Genomic DNA, 21,646 nt, shown 5'->3' with positions numbered 1-21,646 from the left:
TTTGGAAGTTCGCACAAGGAGACACTTACTGTTAAACTAGCTGGGGAAAGCTTCAAGGATGAGATTTTAGTCAAATGAAAAAGGAAGGGCCAAGTAAAAGGCAGCGGATAGGCTATGCCAACAAGAGTAGGCCATGGCCTCGGGTTCTTGCTTGGGGGATTGCACAAAGGGCACCAGGAACATTGGGCGAGCTTTCTACCACTGAGCTTCATCCCCATTCCCATGGACTAGGTTTGTGGGAGGTAGTGGAGGTCGGGAAAGAAAAGGAGAGAAGAGTTGATGAGTGCTGTGTGCTTTGGAAAGTAGGCCAAGGGATGAGAGGACAGCAGCTCCCTGGTTCCCATGGCTTGCCATGTGACCTCTGCATACACATCCTTGCCATCTCACCTTGGCGTCCACACCCAAGGAAGATTATGAGCCTTTATTCTAGATTATGAGATTATGTGCTTTAGGAAGTACTGTCTTCTCATTTGGGAAGAATGGCCGACTGTCCTTACGTTTATTGTGGAAGTCACTTAAGGTTGATAAGAAGCTGTCGATTCGGATGTTAGAGACCAGGAAGCCAGCTATGACTCTTTCTGCTCCAGCCTTTTAGGAAAGTGAATTTTTATTAACAGTACTCATGCATTTGCTACTCAGCTAAGTGAATATTATTGTTATACTGTACCAACATTATATTTAAAAGTGGTTAGGATATAGTGAAATATTTTTTGAATGTCATAGGACTAGATATCAGAGCCTGGTTCCGTCCCTTACAGCTAAAGGTAGGTACCTTGAGTCATTGAGCACACTTATCCACAGACCTGTTTTTACAGACTAGGCTGTGGCTTCTTTCTTTGTATGTGTGTTTTTACAGACTCGGTTTTGGTTTGCCTCTCCTCTCCTCCCTCCCTCCCTCCCTCCTCTCCCTCCCTCCCTTCTCCTCCCCACCCTCCCGTCTCCTCCTCTCCTCTCCTCTCTCCCTCTTGATAGGGTTTCTCTATGTAATAGCCCTGGCTACCCCTGTCTATGCCTCCCTAGTGCTGGGATAAAAGGCCTGTGCCACTGTGGCTTGGCTCAGTTAGGTTTCTAATTCGAATGTTCATCTGATTTTCCAGATGAAAAATTAGAATTTTAGAGTTTAGGTTGTTTGATCGATGCCCAGAAAGTGACAAAATTAAGATTAAAAGCTTGTACATTGACTCCAAAGTCTGTGTCAAGGCATTCAGTAGACATGCCTCTGTTAACATTTTGAGTTAAAACTTTTTGAGGAGGGCATGGCTTTAGAGTTGGTATATTGGAGACACACACTGAAGGATATTTTCTTTGTAGGAGAAGACTCGGGAACAGAAAGAAATAGATCTGATTCCTAAAGTCCAGGAGGCTGTGAACTATGGGTTACAGGTCCTGGATAGTGCGTTTGAGCAACTTGACATAAAAGCAGGGAACTCGGACTCTGAAGAGGAAGATGCCAACGAGCGGGTGGAATTGATCCTTGAGCCAAAGGTAAAGCATTTGGTTATGGTATGATGGCGTCTTGACTACTTTGCTGGGCGCAGGGTGTGTAAGGCATGGGCTGTGTATGTTCTTAGCGTTCCCAAACTGACCTCTTCTGAGAGCCTTCCTTGACACGCTGAGCATTTCAGGGGTACAAGGTAGGGAAAAGTTACAGGGCATATTTCCTCCTCCCCTAAGGGTTTTAGTATACAGTCTGTGGGAGAGGAAGCATTGACACGAGCGACCATTCTCAGAACTCTGCAAGAAAACTGACTTATAGCCTAGAAGTTATAGGGGAGGGGTGAAACTTTTAACTAGATTTGGTTTTTTTAAATTTGATTTTTAACTCTTAAAATTTATTATTGATGTATTAGTGTGGGGCATGTGTGTCCATGGCACACAGCTGGGAGAGGGTAGCTGTGGGGTGGTTCTCCTTGTACCTAACTCCTGTCCATAGAATCACCCACTGTTTTGTGGCTCATTTTTATTTTAACCCCAACACCGAGAAGACAGAGATAGGTGGATCTCTGTGAGCTCAAGGCCAGCCTGGTCTAAGAAGTAACTCCCAGGAAGTCTTCCTTTGCTCAAGCCAGAGTATCTGCTCCTCAGGAGCTTCCCGAACTCACCTAATCCCAGCCCAGATCTCCTGAAGTTTTGTTTTCATTTTTATTAGAAAAACATAATATATATATATATATTATATATATATATCTCAATATCATGTTTTGAAGTGTCCACTAACTGTAGAATGACTCGTTCTAACTTGTGCATGTGCCACATACTTAATTCATGGTGAGGACACTCAAAACTGATCACATATAATGCATTTTATTAACTGTCATCATCCTGTTGCATTGTTAGCTCTTGATCTTATTTCTGCTAACTGGAGTTGTTTTTATTTGAGACTGTAATTTAGTTACAGTGTTTCTTCCTTTTTCCTCCTTAACCCTCCTGTATACCTCTCTCTACTCTCCTTCAAATTCATGTCCTTTTTCCCATTAATTGTTATTGCAGTCATATGCGTATTTGTATAACATACATTCCTAAATAGAACCTGTTGAGTCCATATAATGTCACTTACTTGGATGTTTTCAGGGCTGACCGTTTGGCACTGGAACCAATTGGTGTGCTCTTCCCATGGAGGACTCCTTTCCCGTGAGGGCTTTCCTCAGTGCCCTGAAGTTCCGTGTGTACGGGTTAGGCAGTGAGGCCTTTGCCTCATGCAGTCTGACATGTTGGTTGGTCTTGGAGTCATCCTTGCTCAGCTCATGTGAGGGCTAACTGAAGCTTCTGTGTCCTTTGACCAACCGTTCTCCCTCTCGTTTCTAGTCTCTAGGAGATCTGGGCTGGGATTAGGTGAGTTCGGGAAGCTCCTGAGGAGCAGATACTCTGTGGCTTGAGCAAAGGAAGACTTCCTGGGAGTTACTTCTTAGACCAGGCTGGCCTTGAGCTCACAGAGATCCACCTACCTCTGTCTTCTTGGTGTTGGGGTTAAAGGTGTTCACCACCACTGCCTGGTGGGATTAAAATTTCCTTCTGACCTTGTCCTGTTTCCTTATTTCTACCTTGATCTATCACCTCACCTCATTTGAGATAGTTTGAGATGTTTCCTTATTTCTACCTTGGTCTATCACCTCATCTTGTTTGAGATGCGGGTGCAGCAGGACATTAGGTAGAGCACTTGGCTTTATCCTCACCCCGTGTTTAATGGTGGCGCCCTTTCCTTCCTTGAAGGACCTCTACATTGACCGGCCTTTGCCCTACCTCATCGGGTCGAAGCTCTTCATGGAACAGGAAGACGTGGGGCTTGGAGAGCTGTCCAGCGAAGGTGGGCTTCCTCACCAGTGTTTCCCTCCTGCTCCCTGCAGCTTAACCTTTTATAGAAAGTCATTTCAACTTTAAAATACTATTGTAAGAGCAGTGGTGCCCGTAGATCTCCCTCAGGTGTGCCAGCTAATGCTTGTTTACTTGTGCTTTTGTTCTCTGTTGTACATCATAATGTGTCTGAATCTCCATAACTCTAATGTCCCAAGATCTCCGCATATTTCTAAGAACAAGAGCATTTTCTTCTATAACCATGCTGTAAACTGACTTTATTGTTCTTTAATCTCTAGTTATATTCAGATTTTTGTTTGTTATCCCATCAAAGTCCTTTACTATCTCTGCCTGCCTTCTCTGGGCTAAGATGTAAAGCATTTGGTTGTTAAACTGCTCTAGTCACCTTTTAATTTCATTTAACTTTTTTATGTTTATTTATTGTATGTTTGTGGCTCTGGATGTCAGATGACAGCCTATGGGGGTCAATTCTCTGTTCTATCATGTGAATTCCAGAGAGCCCATCTTCAGGACTGGAAGAAGTTAGTTGTCTGCAGTATCATGACAGTGACTTCTAATCTGATACAGCCTCCTCCTCCTCCTCTCCCCTCCTCCTCCTCCTCCTCCCCCCTCCTCCTCTTCCTCCTCTCCCTCCTTCTCCTCCTCTTCCTCCTCTTCCTCCTCTTCCTCTTCCTCCTCTTCCTCTTCTTCCTCTTCTCCTCCTCCTCCTCCCCCTCCTCCTCCTCTTTTTTGTTAGCTTGACATCCTTGTAGAGTAAAGCCAATTTATGACTTTTTTTTTAATTCATAGGAGATACTTTGAGATTCTATTAATTACAAAGGTGCTTTCATTCCAGTAAATGGCAATAGTGTCATTAAAGTCTCCTTGATGCTGTTGTGCTTGGCTACTTGGAGAAGTTGCCTCAGACATTTTCTGGTAAAATCGGTACTGACTTTTACAACTCTTCCTGACAGAAGGCTCTGTGGGCAGTGACCGCGGGAGCATTGTGGACAGTGAAGATGAGAAAGAAGAGGAGGTGAGGGCATGGTATGGCCAGGTCATGGAGGGCAGGAAGCTTAGGATGTATGATGCAGGCTGGGTGTGTTACATGCTTCAGAGTGAGGGAAGTAATTTCATAAAACTTATGGAGCAAAATCTGAAGTTTTTTTCTTAGGGTTGAAATTCTTATTTCTAGTATGTAGAGAGAGAAGTAAGGGAAACTGCTTTGATCCCTTCCACCATTGCTTACCTCTCTTCCTTTCTATCAGATTCCTTCACTTTCCATTATATTTTGAGGAGAGAACAGGTTAGATATTGTAGCACTGTCTCTGCCTCAAACTTAGTCTTGGACTGTCTTGAATAATCTTAGGAAGAAATACATAGCTGCAATGAACAACTTTTAAGAAGATGTGGTGGTGGTGGTGGTGGTGGTAATGTTGATGGTGGTGGTGGTGGTGGTTGTGGTGGTGGTGGTGATGGTGAGGATGATGGTGATGATGGTGATGCTGGTGGTGATGGTGAGGATGGTGGTGGTGGTGGTGGTGATGATGGTGGTGGTGGTGATGATGGTGGTGGTGGTGATGATGGTGAGGATGGTGGTGATGATGGTGGTGGTGATGGTGAGGATGGGTGGTGGTGATGATGTGGTGGTGGTGATGGTGAGGATGATGGTGGTGGTGGTGGTGGTGGTGATGATGGTGGTGGTGGTGGTGATGGTGATGATGATGATGGTGGTGGTGATGGTGGTTGTAGTGATGATGATGATGGTGGTGGTGGTGATGATGATGATGCAGCAAGTATTGCATGTGTGCGCAGTGTCTATAGAGAGCAGAAGAGAGTATCAGACGCCCTAGAACTGGAGCTACAGGCAGTCGTGAGCTGCCTGATGTAGGTGCTGGAAACCGGACTCTAGTCCCGTGCTTTCTTAACCAGAGTCACCTCTTCATCCCTTGAAGAACTTTTTAAGTCCTCTAATGAAGGCATCTACTTCATGTTCATTTACTAAAGGTCCACAGAGAACAACCTTGATCCAGAGTAGTTCTTCAGACAATGAGTATGAGATCCTAAAAGGAGACCATTTTGTGTGTCTGATTCTCATTTCTTTAATGTTCTCACACTTGCCCTCCCTCTCCTGCATTCCTTCCTCAGCTTGGCAAATGGAGATCCTAGCAGTAGAGAGCCTGTTACCTTGCTACAGATAACTGTGTTGGGTCCTTTGCTTTTAGCTGTCAGTGTAGTAATTGTTGGTAGCAAACTGACCTTCAGTTTTTGAGCTTGATGAAGTAGTTATCCCACTAGAGGGAGCGCAGAGATTGTAGTGCACAATGTAAAGCAACACAAACCGACTTCCTATGATTTAATTAAATGATCTTTAAATCTGAAGGTTAGAATTGGGAAATACAGATGGTATGAATGAATCATTAGATCTGTCTGTTCGAAATATAGAAATTATGGTAGCTGGACAGTTCTAGCACTATTGTCTGAATTCATCTTGTCTGCTATTTAAGGTGACTGAGAGTTCAAGCATTTCTTCTGCCTGGCACAGTCACTTACCTCTGAGACTGATAAGATCTTTTCTGCATTAACGTCAAATTTTTTCACCCACAGGAGTCAGATGATTTTGCCAGTCATAGTGACAATGAACAAAACCAGGTAAAGCTCGTGTATTGAAATGAATTCATTTTAAAGCTTTAGTTGAAGCATAGTGTGTTTACTAAATTACTTTTCTTCTTGCTGTTGGTACCAGGGGTTGAACCTAGGGACTTAGGCATGCTTCGCAGGCTCCGCGTGGTATTTATATGCCAAGTCTCCCAGATGACTTCTGAACGGCACATGAGGATTTGCGTAGTTACTTTTCTTTTAAGTGTGTCATGTATTTAGGTTAGACACCTCCTTGGATATTACCTTTTCCAAATGTTGCTTTTTAACCATTACTTCTTATAAATTTATATTCATCTAATAATGAACATTTAGAAATTTTAATATCTTCCTTTGATATTTTTCTTTTTATATTCTTACTAAAAAGTAAATCTTTTGTTTAGCTTGTAATAAATTATATGGAATATACGTTCCAAATGTGGTTATGTCTTTAAAGGGAGAGATTGAAAATTGATAGTGTCTCCTTTTCAGTTTGGTGACTTACATCTAGAAATTCTGTTCTTCCTCCTCAGCATATCACACAGATGAGCGATGAAGAAGAGGATGATGATGCTGACCTCTTTGCTGACTCTGAGAAGGAGGGGGATGATATCGAGGATATTGAGGAAAGTGCTAAGTCTGTAAGTATAATTATCACTCAGTGAGGTCTTAGAAGAAGTGTTTCACGTTGCTCCTTGATATCAACACTTTATTTCTGTTGTCATCTTACATCATATCTGTAATGGTGTGTGTAGCCAGAGGTAAACAGTAGCCCACTTCCTCAGTCACTTTCCCCTTTGGTTTTTGAGTCAGGCTCTCAGTGAACCTGGGACATACCAATTCAGCTGAACTAGTTGGCCAGCAAGCCCCCGGGTTCTGTCTTTATCTTCCCTGCTCTGAGATTACACATAGCCACTTCTAGCTTTTTATGTGAGTGCTAGGGTTCTGAACTCTGATTCTCACACTTGCGTAGCAAGCATTGTCCTGAGTCAGCCATCTCTACAGCCCCTATATTAGTAACTTGATTTTTTTCTATTAAAGATTGTCTGTGAATGTGCTTTTGGTGTATCCGTGTGTCTGTGTTTGCATACGTGTACTGGGTTCCTAGGGAGACCACATGCCGGGGTATCAGATTCAGTTCCAGGATGTTGTAAGACACCTGACATGAGCTCGTCTCTATTGTCCCTGACTGGTAGTTTATAAACAGCAGTAAATGTCCCTCCTAGCATCTCCAGCTAACCTCCTAGTCTACTTTCCTTAATGCTGAGGATGCTTTAGTCAGCTCATTGGGAATATAGTCAGCTTCAGAATTTTGAGATCAAATACTCTCCTGTCCCCCTCCATATATTTTCTTACTGAGGTTCTTAATTATTTAAAAAAATAAGTAATAGTATCTCCTTTTAAGGAGATATTTTGTGAATTCTCTTACTTACCAGAGCTTTATAGGCTCCATGAGTTTCAATTCCTTAATAAAATCCTGTTTTTGCAAGTATATTCTCATACACACACGTAAGTAAATCTTTTTTAAAAGCCCTGTTTTATTTGTAGTTTGATTTCTTTGCGACTGTTGATATAGTTTTGTTAGGTGTCCAGAAGTTTACTCATTTGTTAGAGATTTTTGTTTCGTTTTTTGTTTTTTTGCCTGTAGAAAAGACCTACGTCTTTTGCGGATGAGCTGGCTGCTCGGATCAAAGGAGATGTCTCAAACCAGCGGAAAGAGGGACACACAGGTGAGGCCTGAAGGCAGGTTAATGGGATGGTTCATGGTGCTATAGTCTGCCTGTGCCGCTTCACACATGCTCTGTCTCTGTCTGTCTGTCTGTCTCTGTCTCTCTGTCCTTCTCTCTCCCCGTCTCTCTCGTTTTCGAGACAGCATTTCACATATTCCATGCTAGCCTCAAATATGTGATGTAGGCAAGGGTGGCCTTGAATTTCTGATCTTTCCTTCTCCTTTGAGTGCTGGGGATCAGGAACAACGCCACTGTTCCCAAACGGGGTTCACTGATTACTAAGGCATGCTGGGCTTAAGTTTTAATTCTTGATCTTCTTTTTAATTAATTATTTTATGTTTGTGAGAACACTGTAGCTATCCTTAGACACACCAGTAGAGGTCATCGGATCCCATTACAGATGGTTGTAAGCCACTATGCAATTGCTGGGAATTGAACTCAGGACCTCTGTAAAAGTAGTCAGTGCTCTTAATCTCTGAGCCATCTCTCCAGTCCTAGTTATTGATCTTTGTTGTGTTTTCTTAGACTACTTTATTGTTGTTGTTTGACATTCATTTACTTGCGGGGAGGGCAGAATTGATTTTCTCCTTCCTCCTTCTGCCTTGTGGCTTTGGTCGTCAGGCTTGGTGCTAAGCATTGACCCTTGAAGCCCGTGGCTCTCAGCTTTCCTAGTGCTGCGTCCCTATATTACAGCTCCTCATGCTGTGGTGATGCCCAACCATAAAATACTTTTGTTGCTACTTCATAACTAATTTTTCTGTTTTCTTAATGAATTATTTAATGAATTGTAATCTGTGTTTTCTAGTGGTCTTAGCTGACCCCTGTGAAAGACTACTTTAAGCCATGTCAATAGCTCTTGCAGTCTACTTGATATATAGATACCATGAGTATCCTATTTCTCCCCTCCCCTAGGACATGTGCATATCTATGTAACATCTTACATGCATGGAAAATGGGAACCCCAGCACTGGACAGCAGGTTGTGAATCCAGGCTTTATCTTTACTCTTAAATTTGACTAATAAAAGAGTACTATCCATTGCAGTCAGGTTATGTCACAGTAGAAGGCAGGATAATTCCTTCCTGGAGTGTAGTCCTGCTGTGCACATTACCTACAGCCTCTGCCTGAGAGACACTGCTCTAGTGAGGGCTCTAGTGGAGCTGAGATAAGACTTGAGTTTCCCACTCTTGGCCAGGGTCATGAGGATGCAGCCTTGAGTAGCAAATCAGTGTCTATAACAAGAATGCTAGGTATTGTTAAACCTCTGAGATCTCATAAGTTGTCCTCCACAGATGGAAAGCCTCAGAGGACAGTGAAGGAGAAGAAAGAAAGGAGAACCCCTGCAGATGGTAAGCCCTCCGCTCATTAGGAGCCTTTGTGGAACGTTTTCAGTAGAGCTTGTATGTGACCCTTCCATAGTAACTGGTGACATCGGTGTTGCCTTGCCATTGTCTCCACCTATGGGATTGTTGCTTCATTTGTTTTTCCTTTCTCTAAACTTTGCATGTGGCAGTTAAACTATATTTTTTGCTTCAAAGTAAGTCAGTCAAGAAAATGAATCACTTTTGTCCTCAGACATTGTTCCCTTGAGGATAAGAACCTTTGAGGGACTTCCCTGGATTGTTTGAAATCCACTGCCTTGTTCTCAATACTCCTTGTGAAGTATGGCTTTATTAAAGTCATGCCAGTATGCTATAGAGGCCATCCCAGACATAGAGAAATATCAAACACATCTTACCCCGTTCATTCTTGTATATTTGAGGGGAAATATTGCTATACAGCCCAAGCTGGTTTGGAATTTGTATGTAGCTCAGGTTGGCCTTAATTCTACGATGCCCAGGCTGTCCTTGAGCTTTCTTCTTTAGACTTAGTCTTCTGAATGCTGGAATTGTACACAGTGAGCCACCACCACAGGCTACCCCAGTTTAACACTCCCTGTGCAACGTTCCCTTCTGATAGATGAGGAAGACATCTTGTTCCCACCCCCCACGCTGACTGATGAAGACTTCTCACCGTTTGGCTCTAGAGGTGGTCTGTTCAGTGATCGGCAGGGGCTTTTTGATGATGATGATGAGGTGAGTTGGAAGAATGAATAAAGCTCTCTGTGTCACTGAGCATGAATGGAAGAAAGCCTTGTGTTTGTTAGAGAAGAAGCTTCCTATTAGTTATGCCTTTCATATTTGGAGACATGTTAAAGCCAGAACTACAGAATGAGAAATATACATCCTGATGTCCTACTGTGCCTTGATGTGAGGAGAGGCTGTGGAGTATCAATAGTGGGAATCTTCTACAGTTACCGACATGTACTCTTGCATGTTTTTATTTAATCCCCGACAAGCCCAAATTAAGATCATTTTGCTCTAGTCTGCACCTTGTCACTGATTCTTTGACAGGACAGTAAATATATAGCAGAGCACAGGATACTTCTCAGAAACCTTCAAGTTCAGCCTTACTTACCTTTGCATTTTAAAACTCTCCTATGCCTTACCACAGAGTGACCTCTTCAAGGAAGCTCCCCGGGGGCAGCCAGCCCAAGGTCCTGTCAGTGAAGGTAGGCATGGGAATAGATGCTCTCTCCCTGTCTGCTCTCCTAGTTTGTGTTCTGTTACTGTGATAAACACCATGGCAAAAGCAGCTCCGGAGGAAAGGTTTATGTCAGCTCTGCAGCTTGTAGTCTATCATCTTGGCGAGCCTTGTAGGCCCATATTTACTGTCTATCTGTCTGTCTGTTTCTGTCTGTCTCTGTCTCTGTCTCTGTCTCTGTCTCTGTCTCTCCCCCCCACCCCCAACCCATCTAGCCAAGGGTTGGCACTGTGTACAGTGGGCTGTGCCTCCCTCATCAGTCATTAATCAAGAATTAATCTACAGACTGACCTAGAGGCCAATCTGATGGAGGTCGTTTTTCAGTCGAGGGTCGCTCTTTCCAGATAACTGAAGATTGTACCAGTTGACAAAGCTGACCCAGCAAAGTGCTTGAAAGCTCTTTCTGTTGTGAGACAGAGCACCCAAAGATTTATTTCCGTTCAGCTAAAAGCTGGTGTTGCCTTGAAACAGTGGGAGACAGTCTGTCTTTATTAATTTTTGTCTTAGGAACAGACAGCAGTACCATCTTCAGACCCACACCACACATTTACCTTTTAGAGATGATAAAAACATCAAAATGAAAAAGTATTTGGTAGTTATGCTGAGGCTAGCTTTACTGTAATGATGTTGAATTGTGTTGAGAAGATCACTTGGTCATCAGTAATTCCTCAGTAGTTTTTAAAAACTTACAATTTTTATTCCATTAGATTTAAGTAGTTTTAGTGATACTGTTCCCAGTAAAACAACTGGAAATAAGTTGTTTCAAATGATGGCCTCCTGTGTGACGTGTTCCGTGTTGTAGCCGTCCTCCTGTGTGATGTGTTCTGTGTTGGGGCCGTCCTCCCGTGTGATGTGTTCCGTCCTCCCGTGTGATGTGTTCCCTTTTGGGGCCGTCCTCCTGTGTGATGTGTTCTGTGTTGGGGCCGTCCTCCCGTGTGATGTGTTCCGTGTTGGGGCCGTCCTCCTGTGTGATGTGTTCCGTGTTGGGGCCGTCCTCCTGTGTGATGTGTTCTGTGTTGGGGCCGTCCTCCTGTGTGATGTGTTCTGTGTTGGGACTGCCCTCTCGTGTGATGTGTTCTGTGTTGGGGCTCTCCTCAATCTGCTGTCCGGTCATCTCACTTTTCTTGTTTCCTCCTTGCATTCATTTTATTTCCTTCACAACCTTCTCACAGGTTTTTGCTGTTCCCTTTCACCAGTTGATCTCATTGAGCTGGAAGAGTAGCATTAGATCTATTTTAAAGGACCTTGCAAGGACCTTGCTTGTTCTGTTCCTGACTCCCCCCGATATCTTCATTGCTGCTGCTTAACCTCAGTTGTCTTCCATAGGAGTCATAGTTTAGGCTATGTTAATCCTAAGGAAAAAGCTGCTGATATCAGTAAAAATAAAAAATAGTAATTTTAAAAGACTTATTTAGGAACAAATTGTCCTTTAAAAAGAAACCTGTTTTGGTTTGTGCCACACTGCCGAGAAGGGGTTCTTTTTCTTTTTTGACAATTTTGCTGTGTATTCATGGTTGGTCTAGTGCTTAGCAGGTAGCCCTGAGTTCTTGATACATGATCATCTTCCTGTCTCAGTGCTTAAGTCTTATGATTGCAGGTGTATCCTACCATGCTCAGAAATAATTGACTTTTCTTTCTTATTCTAGAATCACCTCCATCCCCTAAACCTGGAAAGAAAATCCCAGCAGGGGCTGTTTCTGTATTTTTAGGTAATAGGTTTTATTCCGTGTGTGTGTGTGTGTGTGTGTGTGTGTGTGTGTGTGTGTTGGTGTGTTATATACACATGTGAATGTGAGGAGAAGATGGCAAATGTCCTGCCCTAGCGCTCTTCTGTATTCTCTTGAGGCAGGGTCTTACGCTAAACCTGGAAGTAGGCTGGCAGCCAGTAGGCCCCAGCCTGTGCCAACGCCAGGGTTATAGGCACAGGTACCAGCCACACTCTGCGTCTTTTTTGAGTTCTGAAGATTTGAACTGAGGTCTTCATGTTTCAGATTAAGCACTTACCTGCTGAGCCATCACCCATCGCTCTTTCTTAAAAACTGTATAAATCCATTTTGTCATTGTTTTATAAGGACTGGCTAGGGGTTGGGGGTGGGTACTCAGAATCCTGGAAGGCATTGAAGTATTTATTACTACAGCGTATTTACTGACGCTCTGAGCTCACATTTGGTTTGAGCTCAGAGGCTTTGGGCCTGGGGATGTGACAGAGTGGTTCAGCACTTGCTTAGTACATGTGTGGCTCTGCTTTCCTCTCCAAGACTGCAGAGGGCTGCAGGTGTCGGGGAAAGGATAGAGGAGAGGAGAAAAGGGAAGAAAGGGAGAGACTGACTGACAGACAGCAAGGGGGAAGGAGTGAGTGCATCAGTGTAGTTTCCTGAGGGCCAGGGAGCCCCGTACTTCGGTGTAAGTTTCCAACACTAGCACAAAGGTTATTTCATTTTCTCAGTGAGAGCTGTCAGGAGGCTCCCACTGGATCATAGCTCTGATTTCTTTCCATCCTCAGGGTATACTGATGTGTCTGGGTCCACCTCTGCCCCATCACTGAAGGAGTTCCAGAAACATGAGCAGTCCACTCCAGGGAAGAGCCCACATTTGCCAGCTCCTACTGGCCTCTTTGATGATGATGATAACGACAGTAATGAAGATGATAACTTTTTTATGCCATCTTCTAGCAAGCCTTCTAAGACCGGTACCACTTTCAGGCTAATTCTGGGAACTTAGAGAAGGAAACCGAGCTTAAGGGGGACACAGTTCTTCACATTCAGTGCCTCTTGCACTGAATCCCTTACTGAACATTGCTGTCATTGTCTTGTGTGTGCTTAAATTGTGCATAGCCTTGGGGTCCCTCATAGGCCAATCTTTTCTGCTTTGGGAATGAGTTACTGAGGGTATCTTCTTTAACAGGGAGCTGAATTTCTTCTCCCGTATTCTTTTCTTGAAGTTTCTGCTTCTGCCTTTCAAATTATAGACAGAAATTTAGTCATACTTCCTCCTAGCAGTTCCGGGTAATTACATGAGCAGAACATTGCATGCTAGTTGCTTAATTCCCAGTTTCTCGTTTCTCTGATCTCAGATTATCCCTTGCCTTGGTGCATCCCCCAAACCCCCAGCATTTTGACATGTTTGCCCCTCTGTGATCTTCCCTCCTCTGAAGTCTTTCCTGTGATTTTACTCTCTGATGTGGCTATGCTTGGGGAACAAAAGTAGGGAAATACTCAGGTTTTTCTGAGTCAGGAAAGCTGCGGTCTTTCTGTTTAGTAGGTCTTTGTAACATTTTGAAAAGAATGAGCCGCTGGAGGGATGGCTGAGATGTTAGGAGTACTTTCTACAAGTCCTGGGCACTGATGACCGAAGGGCAGATATAGAATCACTGGGCTTTGCTGGCTTTGAGTCTAGTAGAGAAAACATGAGTTCCAAAATCAGGGAAATCCCTGTCTGTCTGTCTCAAAGGAATAGGTAGAGAGTAATAGGACACTGGACACCGGACCTCTGTGTATATGCACAGATATATACACCCACCCCTAAACCTTAGCAAACACACATGCAACCACACAAACAAACAAATAAACAAAAGCAAATATCTTGTAAAAAGAATGAAGCATTTACTTTTTTACCCTGGAATATTTTCATTGTATATTAAATGGGAAATACAAATGGCAGGTCATTATTCAAAAATTAGTCCTAGGATAGCTGACAGAAACATAAGGTAAGATTCTGAAGCTCTTCTGTCTGTCTTGTGGAGATAAGGGAGTGCCAGCATTTGGTTTCATTTACTTCTCCATAGTTTGGCCCTTCACGTCTCCATCCTATAGTTAATGACTTCTTGCCTCCTTAAAGTGATCTTTACTTGTAAATCCCGTTCTGGATGTACTCAGCATAGAAGTCTTCAGTTGGGAGAAGGTTCATTCATATGGTTGTATCTTTTGCTTTCTTTGAACTACTATTGCTCTCTGAGTACCAGGGTGATGGAACAGGGAGCAGCTCAGTGGCAGAGCATTGACTGGCATGCCGCCCTCCCGGTCAGCCCTCAGAACTGCAGGGAGAATGAAAGGAAGCAGTACTAAAGGGGGAGAGAGAAGGGCTCCGCTGCCTTTTATTTCTCGGTAAATGAGCAAGAAATCAGACGCCTTCCATATTTATCTTTGGAAGAGAATGTCGTGGGGGGTGGGGGCGAGCGCTTGTGGATGTGGGTGTATTTTGCAGTAGGATTTTAACCTCGGTGTAATTTTTATGCTGTGGTTTCTTTTTTAAGACAAAGTCAAGCCCACCACCATTATCTTTGATGATGACGAAGGAGATCTGTTTAAAGAAAAAACAACAGCTTTGCCAGCAGCTTCTGTCAGCCAGACAGATGAAAACAAAACACGGACAGATAAAACGGTAAGCAGAGATGGAGTGAGGGACATTGGCCTGGGCAGCTTACAGTAGCTGTTTATCTGGATCTCAGAGGGACGTAGAGTTCTCTTTCATGTTTGCTGCCCTAGTTTGCTTTCTGTTGCTGTGATAAACACTGACCAAAGCAACTTAGGGGAGGGAAAAGTTTATTTTTCAGATTGCAGTCTGTCCTTGAGGGAAGCCAAGAGAAAACCTCAAAGAGGAGGCAGTGGAAGAATACTGCTGACTGACTTCGTTTGCTGGTTTGCTCGCTGCCTTTCTTACACAGCCCAGGCCTGCCTGCCCAGAGGTGGTGCTGTACAATTAGCAACCAAGAAAATGCCCGACAGACATGCCCACCATGCAGGCCAGTTCTTCAGTTGAGGTTCCCCTTCCCAATCAAGAAGAGCAACTACGTTTATATTAAGAACTTAGAACATAAAATTGGAAGACACGCCAAATAACTTCTAGTCAGATTTGTGAGATTAGGGAGGATTTGCCAAATGTGTGTCTGAACCTTCGTGCAAACATACGGTTTTCAGAACTATTTGCAAGTGCTTTGTAGCCATTATGATGTTTTACCACCCTGCATGTTTTATCACCAGATGCCATTGTCACTGGCCAGGGGTTGGCAGTAACTCTATAGCAGAATCTAATGGCAGTCTGCATTTGTGAGGCTCCAGTTTGCCATCAAATTTATAAAATTATACCCAGTATAATACTGATTTAAAATAATTTTATACATAGTCTATTCTGTCTTTTTCTGTGGGACATCTTGTCCTATAGATATCCTATATAGGTTTTTCTTTCTTTAGTGTATGTGTATATGTATGTATATGTGTGTGTGTATATATGTGTATGTATTACACACTTATTATGGGATTTACTTATAAAGGGGATTTTGTAGAACAGCTCACAGACTGTGGTCCGACTGGTCCAGCAATGGCTGTTTCCCAGTGGAAGGTCCAAGAACCCAGGAGTTGTCCAGTCCGCCAGGCTGCACATCTCAGCTGGTCTTCAGTATACACTGGCCTCCCAAAGAAGTAGTGCTAGTGAAGGAGTGGACTTGGTAGAGAGCAAGAGCAAACAAGGAGAGCCGGCTTCCCTTCACCCTTTATCTAGGCTGCTGGCAGAAGGTGTAGCCCAGAGTACAGGTGGATTTTCCTATCTCAAAAGATCTAGATTAAAGGTGCATCTTCCTTCTCCAGAAGATCCGATTAAAAATAGATCTTCCCATTTTAAAAGATTAAATTAGGAAAAAGATCCCTCACGGGTGTGCCCTGCCACTTGGGTTTTAGTTAATTCCAGATGTCCAGTTGACAACAAAAGTAGCCATCACACATGCCACTGTGTCACATCCTCATTTAGCCCTCATACCTACCAAGCCTTCAAAATCATCTTGGTCCCTCAAACAGCTTGCCCTTTGTCTGTTCCTTATGCGCCCCATGTAACAGTGCATGGTCCGTGTTCACAGATGTGCCTCATGTGACAGTGCATGTTCCATGTACACAGATGGGCCCCATGTGACAGTGCATGTTCCATGTACACAGATGGGCCCCATGTGACAGTGCAGTTCCGTATTCACAGATGGGCCCCATGTGATGGTGCATGTTCCGTGTACACAGATGGGCCCCATGTGACAGTGCATGTTCCATGTACACAGATGGGCCCCATGTGACAGTGCAGTTCCGTATTCATAGATGGGCCCCATGTGATGGTGCATGTTCCGTGTACACAGATGGGCCCCATGTGACAGTGCATGCTCCATGTACACAGATGGGCCCCATGTGACAGTGCATGGTCCATGAACACAGATGGGCCCCATGTGACAGTACATGCTCCATGAACACAGATGGGCCCCATGTGACAGTGCATGTTCCGTGTACACAGATGGGCCCCATGTGACAGTACATGCTCCATGAACACAGTTGGGCCCCATGTGACAGTGCATGGTCCGTGTACACAGATGGGCCCCATGTGACAGTGCATGCTCCATGAACACAGATGGGCCCCATGTGACAGTGCATGGTCCGTGTTCACAGATGGGCCCCATGTGACAGTGCATGTTCCGTGTTCACAGATGGGCCCCATGTGACAGTGCATGCTCCATGTACACAGATGGGCCCCACGTCACAGTGCATGTTCCATGTACTCAGATGGGCCCCATGTGACAGTGCATGTCCGTGTACACAGATGGGCCCCATGTGACAGTGCATGTCCGTGTACACAGATGGGCCCCATGTGACAGTGCATGCTCCATGTACACAGATGGGCCTCATGTGACAGTGCATGCTCCATGTACACAGATGTCGTAGTAATTCTGTACAAAATCTTGGTGTAAATTTTATACAGCTGGAGGTCCAAGGCATGTTTAGTCCCTTGGTATTTGGCTTGGTACCTTTTCATAGTGAAGGCTGGGACATTTTCTGAAATGAGCTTGTCTCCATGTCTCTTTCTTGCTAATAGTATATTTTCTTTTCCTTTCTTTTGGTGGGGACTCAACTAGATCACCTTACCTTCTAGCAAAAATCCGAAGCTTGTATCAGAAACAAAGACTCAGAAAGGTTTGTTTTCAGATGAAGAAGACTCTGAGGTATGGAATTCTTTCTTAGTTCTGGGTGTTCATCTGTAGATACAGTATCAGTAATGTTCTGATTAGCCTCTCAGCAGAGGTTTAAGACTTTTTATTAAGTAGTTCAATTCTTATTTTGAAAATACTCTCTGAGGCTGGAGAAATGGCTCAGCGGTTAAGAGCACTGGCTGATCTTCCAGAGGTCCTGAGTTCAATTCCCAGAAACCACATGGTGGCTCACAACCATCTGTAATGGGATCCAATACCCACATACATTAAATAAGTAAATAAATCTTTAAAAAAAAAAAGAATCTTTTGGGCTGGAGATATAATTTAGTACTATAAAATACCTGTCTAGCAGGCAGGCAGGCAGGCAGGCACGCACGCGCGCGCACACACACGCGCGCACACACACACACACACACACACAGTAACTCTAACTTTTGGATTTGAATCCATTGCATTTCCTTTAACATACTTAAATTTAAGACTGTTTGTTGGTTCACAATTGTCAGAGAAGTCAGCTGGCTGCTTCCTTTAATGGTAATGTGACTTACTAGAGAGTTTGTTCCCATGGTGATACATATTCAGCACAGCTTTTACCTTTCATTGCTGGTGACAGAGGACAGGCTGTGGGTAGGAAGCCTCAAGCAGCTTGGGCTCCTGTCTCTGTGTGGTGGGTCTCTGAGCACGGTAGCTTCAGGAAGTGGGACCTATTTCTGCTGACTCAGCTTCTGAGAGTGTCAGATAGAGGCTGTGTTGCCGTTTTTATGCTGCTGGATGTTGTCCTAGATGGTTTTTCTGTGGCTATGATAAAACACTGATCAAAAGCAACTCATGGAGGAAAGGATTCATTTCATATTACAGGATGCCCATGGTTGAGGAAAGCCAAGGCAGGAACTTAGCAGGAACCTGGAGCAGAGACCAAGGAGGAATGCTGTTCACTGGCTCCTTCTCCTGCATATACTGAGCCTGCTTTCTTAATACAACTCAGGACCACGTGCTTAGGGATGGCACTGCCCACAGTGGGTTAGGCCCTCCTATGTCATTAGCAATGAAGAACATAACTCACATATATGTCCACAGACCAGTCTGAAGAAGGCAGTTACTTAATTGAGAAGCTGTCTTCCTTGATGCGTGTTTTAGTCAGGTTTCTATTGCTGCAATGAAACACCATGACCAAGAAGCAAGTTGGGGAGGAAAGGGTTTATTCAGCTTACACTTCCACATTGCTGATCATCACCAAAGGAAGTCAGGTCAGCAACTCACACAGGGAAGGAACTTGGAGGAAGGAGCTGATGCAGAAGCCATGGGAAGGGTACTGCTTACTGGCTTGCTTCCCTTGGCTTGCTCAGCTTGTTTTCTTATAGAACCCAGGACCACCAGCCCTGGGATGGCACCATTCACAATGGGTCCTCCTCCCTTGATCAGTAATTGAGAAAATGCCTTACAGCTGGATCTCATGGAGGCATTTCCTCAAGGGAGGTTCCTTTCTTTGTGATAACTCCAGTTTGTGTCAAGTTGACACATAAAACCAGCCAGTAGAATGTGTTAAATGACAACCAAGATTATACATCACAGAAGTCCATGCTGTTCCTTCTGCATTTCTTGATGGTACAGGGGCAGGAAACAAATTTTATTGCATGTGTGTGTGGAGGGTGTGGGGATAGTGGAGATTGGGGTATAGTGGGCATTGAACCCAGGGCCTTATGTATTCCAGGTACGCACTCTGCCACTGAGCTATATTTCCAGCCCCTCAAGTTCAGTTCTTGATAGTTGAGTATAATAAAATGGAGGCTTGTTTTAAAACCACTACTCGAGTCTTTGCCCTGTGAGCACCATCATAGAGAGAAGTAATATAAGGCAGTCTGGGACATAAAATATTGAGCTGGAAGGAATGGGTCTTTGAACTTGTCTATGTCTCAGATGTGGGCAGGAAGCTTGTTTTACTAAATTTGGGGGATGGGTGCATCTTGAGGTAATTAACTGGAGTGTGTGTGTGTGTGTGTGTGTGTGTGTGTGTGTGTGTGTGTGTGTATGTATGTATGTATGTGTCCGTATGTATGTGTCCGTGTCCTTCACTGCCAAGGGAAGTCCAAACTTACAATAAAGAAATGTTTTTTGTTCTCTGGTAGAATTATTTTTATATTCTTTAAACAGCCAACCTGTTTGTCATTGTGTAAAATACAGAGGGGCATGGGACACTGGAACTTCTTTGTAAACAAACCCTTGGTACTCATGAAGCCAGGTATAAACAGTATGCAAAGAATTCTTCTCTGTAGCTCAGTGAACTCATTAGGTTTATATCTGATGAGTGGTAGGCACTGATTGTATAATAAAAAGATAGCGCCAAAGAGGTCATGGAAAATGTTCTTGTCTTGTTTAATTATCTGGCTGTTGTATTGAGGTCCCACTGCCCAGGGGACAGGTTGCCCTACTTTCTGTTTCTAGTTCATGCAGCTCAGTCTGCAGAGTGTTCCTTGTGCTCTGAGCTGACAGTCCACCCAACGTTGACGACACTTTCAGAATTTGGCAGATCTCTTGCAGTGTTTCATAGTTATAGTTCAAGTAGACTAGTAGACACTCAGCACATATGCTACCTCTGAGTTGTCTTCCAAACACAAGCCTTTTAGAATGGGAATTTAATTTGTATTTATTTAAAAGATGTAATGTATTCTCTAGAGAGAGAGAGATCCTAACAATAGAGCCATCGTCAGCCTTGCCCTTTGCAAATCTATCCCATTTGTGGTAGAAATTGTCTGCTTCTTGTTGATAATTCAGAGAGTGGAAGCCTTTTGTTTATAGGACAGGACTGACTGGGAAGTATCTTCCTGACTCATGTCCTTTGTGGGGGAATATGGTTGCCTTGCAGCCTACAAAGAGACTGCCTGAAATACCTGTGCTCTCCTTCTCTCCTTGTCCACACACACCCAGGGTACATGCCGAGGTCACACAGAGCCACCGTGTTCTTGTAGTGTTTTGTATTACAAATCAAAGCCGATAGACCCAGTAACCAACAGCTTTGACTTTGATTCACCAGGATTTGTTTTCTTCTCAAAGTTCAAGTAAGACGAAAAGTGCATCAGTTCTGTCCAGCCAACCCCCAACATCGGTCTCCCTTTTTGGTGATGAAGATGAAGAGGTAAATGTTGTTACTGCAACACCGGATGATTAACCTAGGAATTTGTTTTAGTTGGCTTCATAGCCAAAGTGACGTTCAGGAGAAAGGAGCGCCTGAGAAGGTTCTAGCTACTGGCATCTGGTTGCACTGGTGACTTCCAAGTTCTTCCAGGAATGCAATTAGGAAGACATTAAAATTTTGACTCAGTTATTGGGGAAACCCAAATTGTGTGTGTGTGTGTGTGCACACACATGTGCCCCCCCCCCATAAGTGACTTTTTAGAGAGGGTAGATCTCTGGCAGTCATCTCTGAGACTATCTTGGATGAAGTGGCAGTAGGAAGGGGAGGCAGCCAGGCTTCAGGTTCGCATCCTTCTTGCTCTGAGTATAGAGGGTGGGTGGGTGGTAAAGAAAGGTAAGCGGGAAAATGATCCCGATTCGAACCTTCATGTGGCGCTGTGCAGTGGTGGATCCATGTGCTCCACCGTTGCGAACCCCGAGTTTCTGCAGACACCTGCTTACCTCCAGCTTCTGTGCCTTACAGGCCAGTAGGTTCATTACGGCCACTGCGACAATGATGTCACACCTTTGCCCAGTGGTGGGAAAGGGGTTTGAGTGCATGGTGAAGGACAGCTGCTGTCACCACCATCCCAGTGGACTGCAGCTTGCTCTTCTTGTGTTCTCCTCCACCCTACCAGGCTTTACTTAGACCTCCAGTCCTGACTTTGGCTCAGGACTGCTGTAGTATATACTGTTAAGAGCTTTTCCATCATAAACTAAACTCGGGTCCTCTGATGGTTTTGTTTAATTGCCTTAATAAAAGTGGGTAAGTGGAATTTTTGGTGGGGTTGGGAATGGTAGCAGGATCTAATAGGTCGTCCAGATGTTTTGTAACTGACCATGCAGCGCAGCCCAAGCTGGCTTCTAAATTATATTCTTCCTGCTTTGGCTTCATGGATCCTATGATCAAAGGTGCATAAATCCACAGCCACTACATAGTAGATACTTTTAGAATATTTATAAATGTCACTGAATTTCCTTAGGATCCCAGGGGATTTATTTAGTAAACTTCCATACTTTTGTATTCTTTGTTATAAGTTAATTATAAATAATACCTTCTTCCTCCAACTTTCTTAGCTGTAAAAACTCCTTTTAGTCACTAATGAAATTTCTAATTCTTGAGAGAGATCTATGATTGTCGACTGCTGCCAAGGCTCTCATGCCCGCAGGTGTACTGTGAAGGGGCACCTCCTGGTGTCTCCACCATCTTGGCTGTCTTTTGTTGATTGTGCTCTTTCAAGCTCTGGCTCATGGTAACTCCTGAAAGTTGTCCTCTAACC

The 21,646-nt window shown here is 43.9% G+C and overlaps 1 protein-coding gene across 1 annotated transcript in view; it reads left to right on the top strand.

The window, feature by feature from the left end:
- Washc2c (WASH complex subunit 2C) overlaps positions 1 to 21,646 on the top strand; it is a 53,224-nt gene that overhangs the window by 10,523 nt on the left and 21,055 nt on the right. Inside the window, exons 4-17 of the mRNA XM_032905856.1 lie at positions 1,312 to 1,485; positions 3,211 to 3,304; positions 4,266 to 4,327; positions 5,899 to 5,943; positions 6,462 to 6,569; positions 7,577 to 7,658; positions 8,950 to 9,006; positions 9,617 to 9,732; positions 10,151 to 10,208; positions 11,887 to 11,949; positions 12,744 to 12,929; positions 14,493 to 14,620; positions 17,121 to 17,207; positions 20,227 to 20,328. Coding sequence (XP_032761747.1) covers positions 1,312 to 1,485; positions 3,211 to 3,304; positions 4,266 to 4,327; positions 5,899 to 5,943; positions 6,462 to 6,569; positions 7,577 to 7,658; positions 8,950 to 9,006; positions 9,617 to 9,732; positions 10,151 to 10,208; positions 11,887 to 11,949; positions 12,744 to 12,929; positions 14,493 to 14,620; positions 17,121 to 17,207; positions 20,227 to 20,328 — 1,362 coding nt within the window. The remainder of the gene's footprint in view (positions 1 to 1,311; positions 1,486 to 3,210; positions 3,305 to 4,265; positions 4,328 to 5,898; positions 5,944 to 6,461; positions 6,570 to 7,576; positions 7,659 to 8,949; positions 9,007 to 9,616; positions 9,733 to 10,150; positions 10,209 to 11,886; positions 11,950 to 12,743; positions 12,930 to 14,492; positions 14,621 to 17,120; positions 17,208 to 20,226; positions 20,329 to 21,646) is intronic.

This window comes from Rattus rattus, chromosome 6 (assembly GCF_011064425.1).
Source record: "Rattus rattus isolate New Zealand chromosome 6, Rrattus_CSIRO_v1, whole genome shotgun sequence".
Classification (NCBI taxonomy): Eukaryota; Metazoa; Chordata; class Mammalia; order Rodentia; family Muridae; genus Rattus; species Rattus rattus.
The sequence above is the reverse complement of the archived record's forward strand: the minus strand, read 5'-3'. Positions and strand labels throughout refer to the sequence as shown.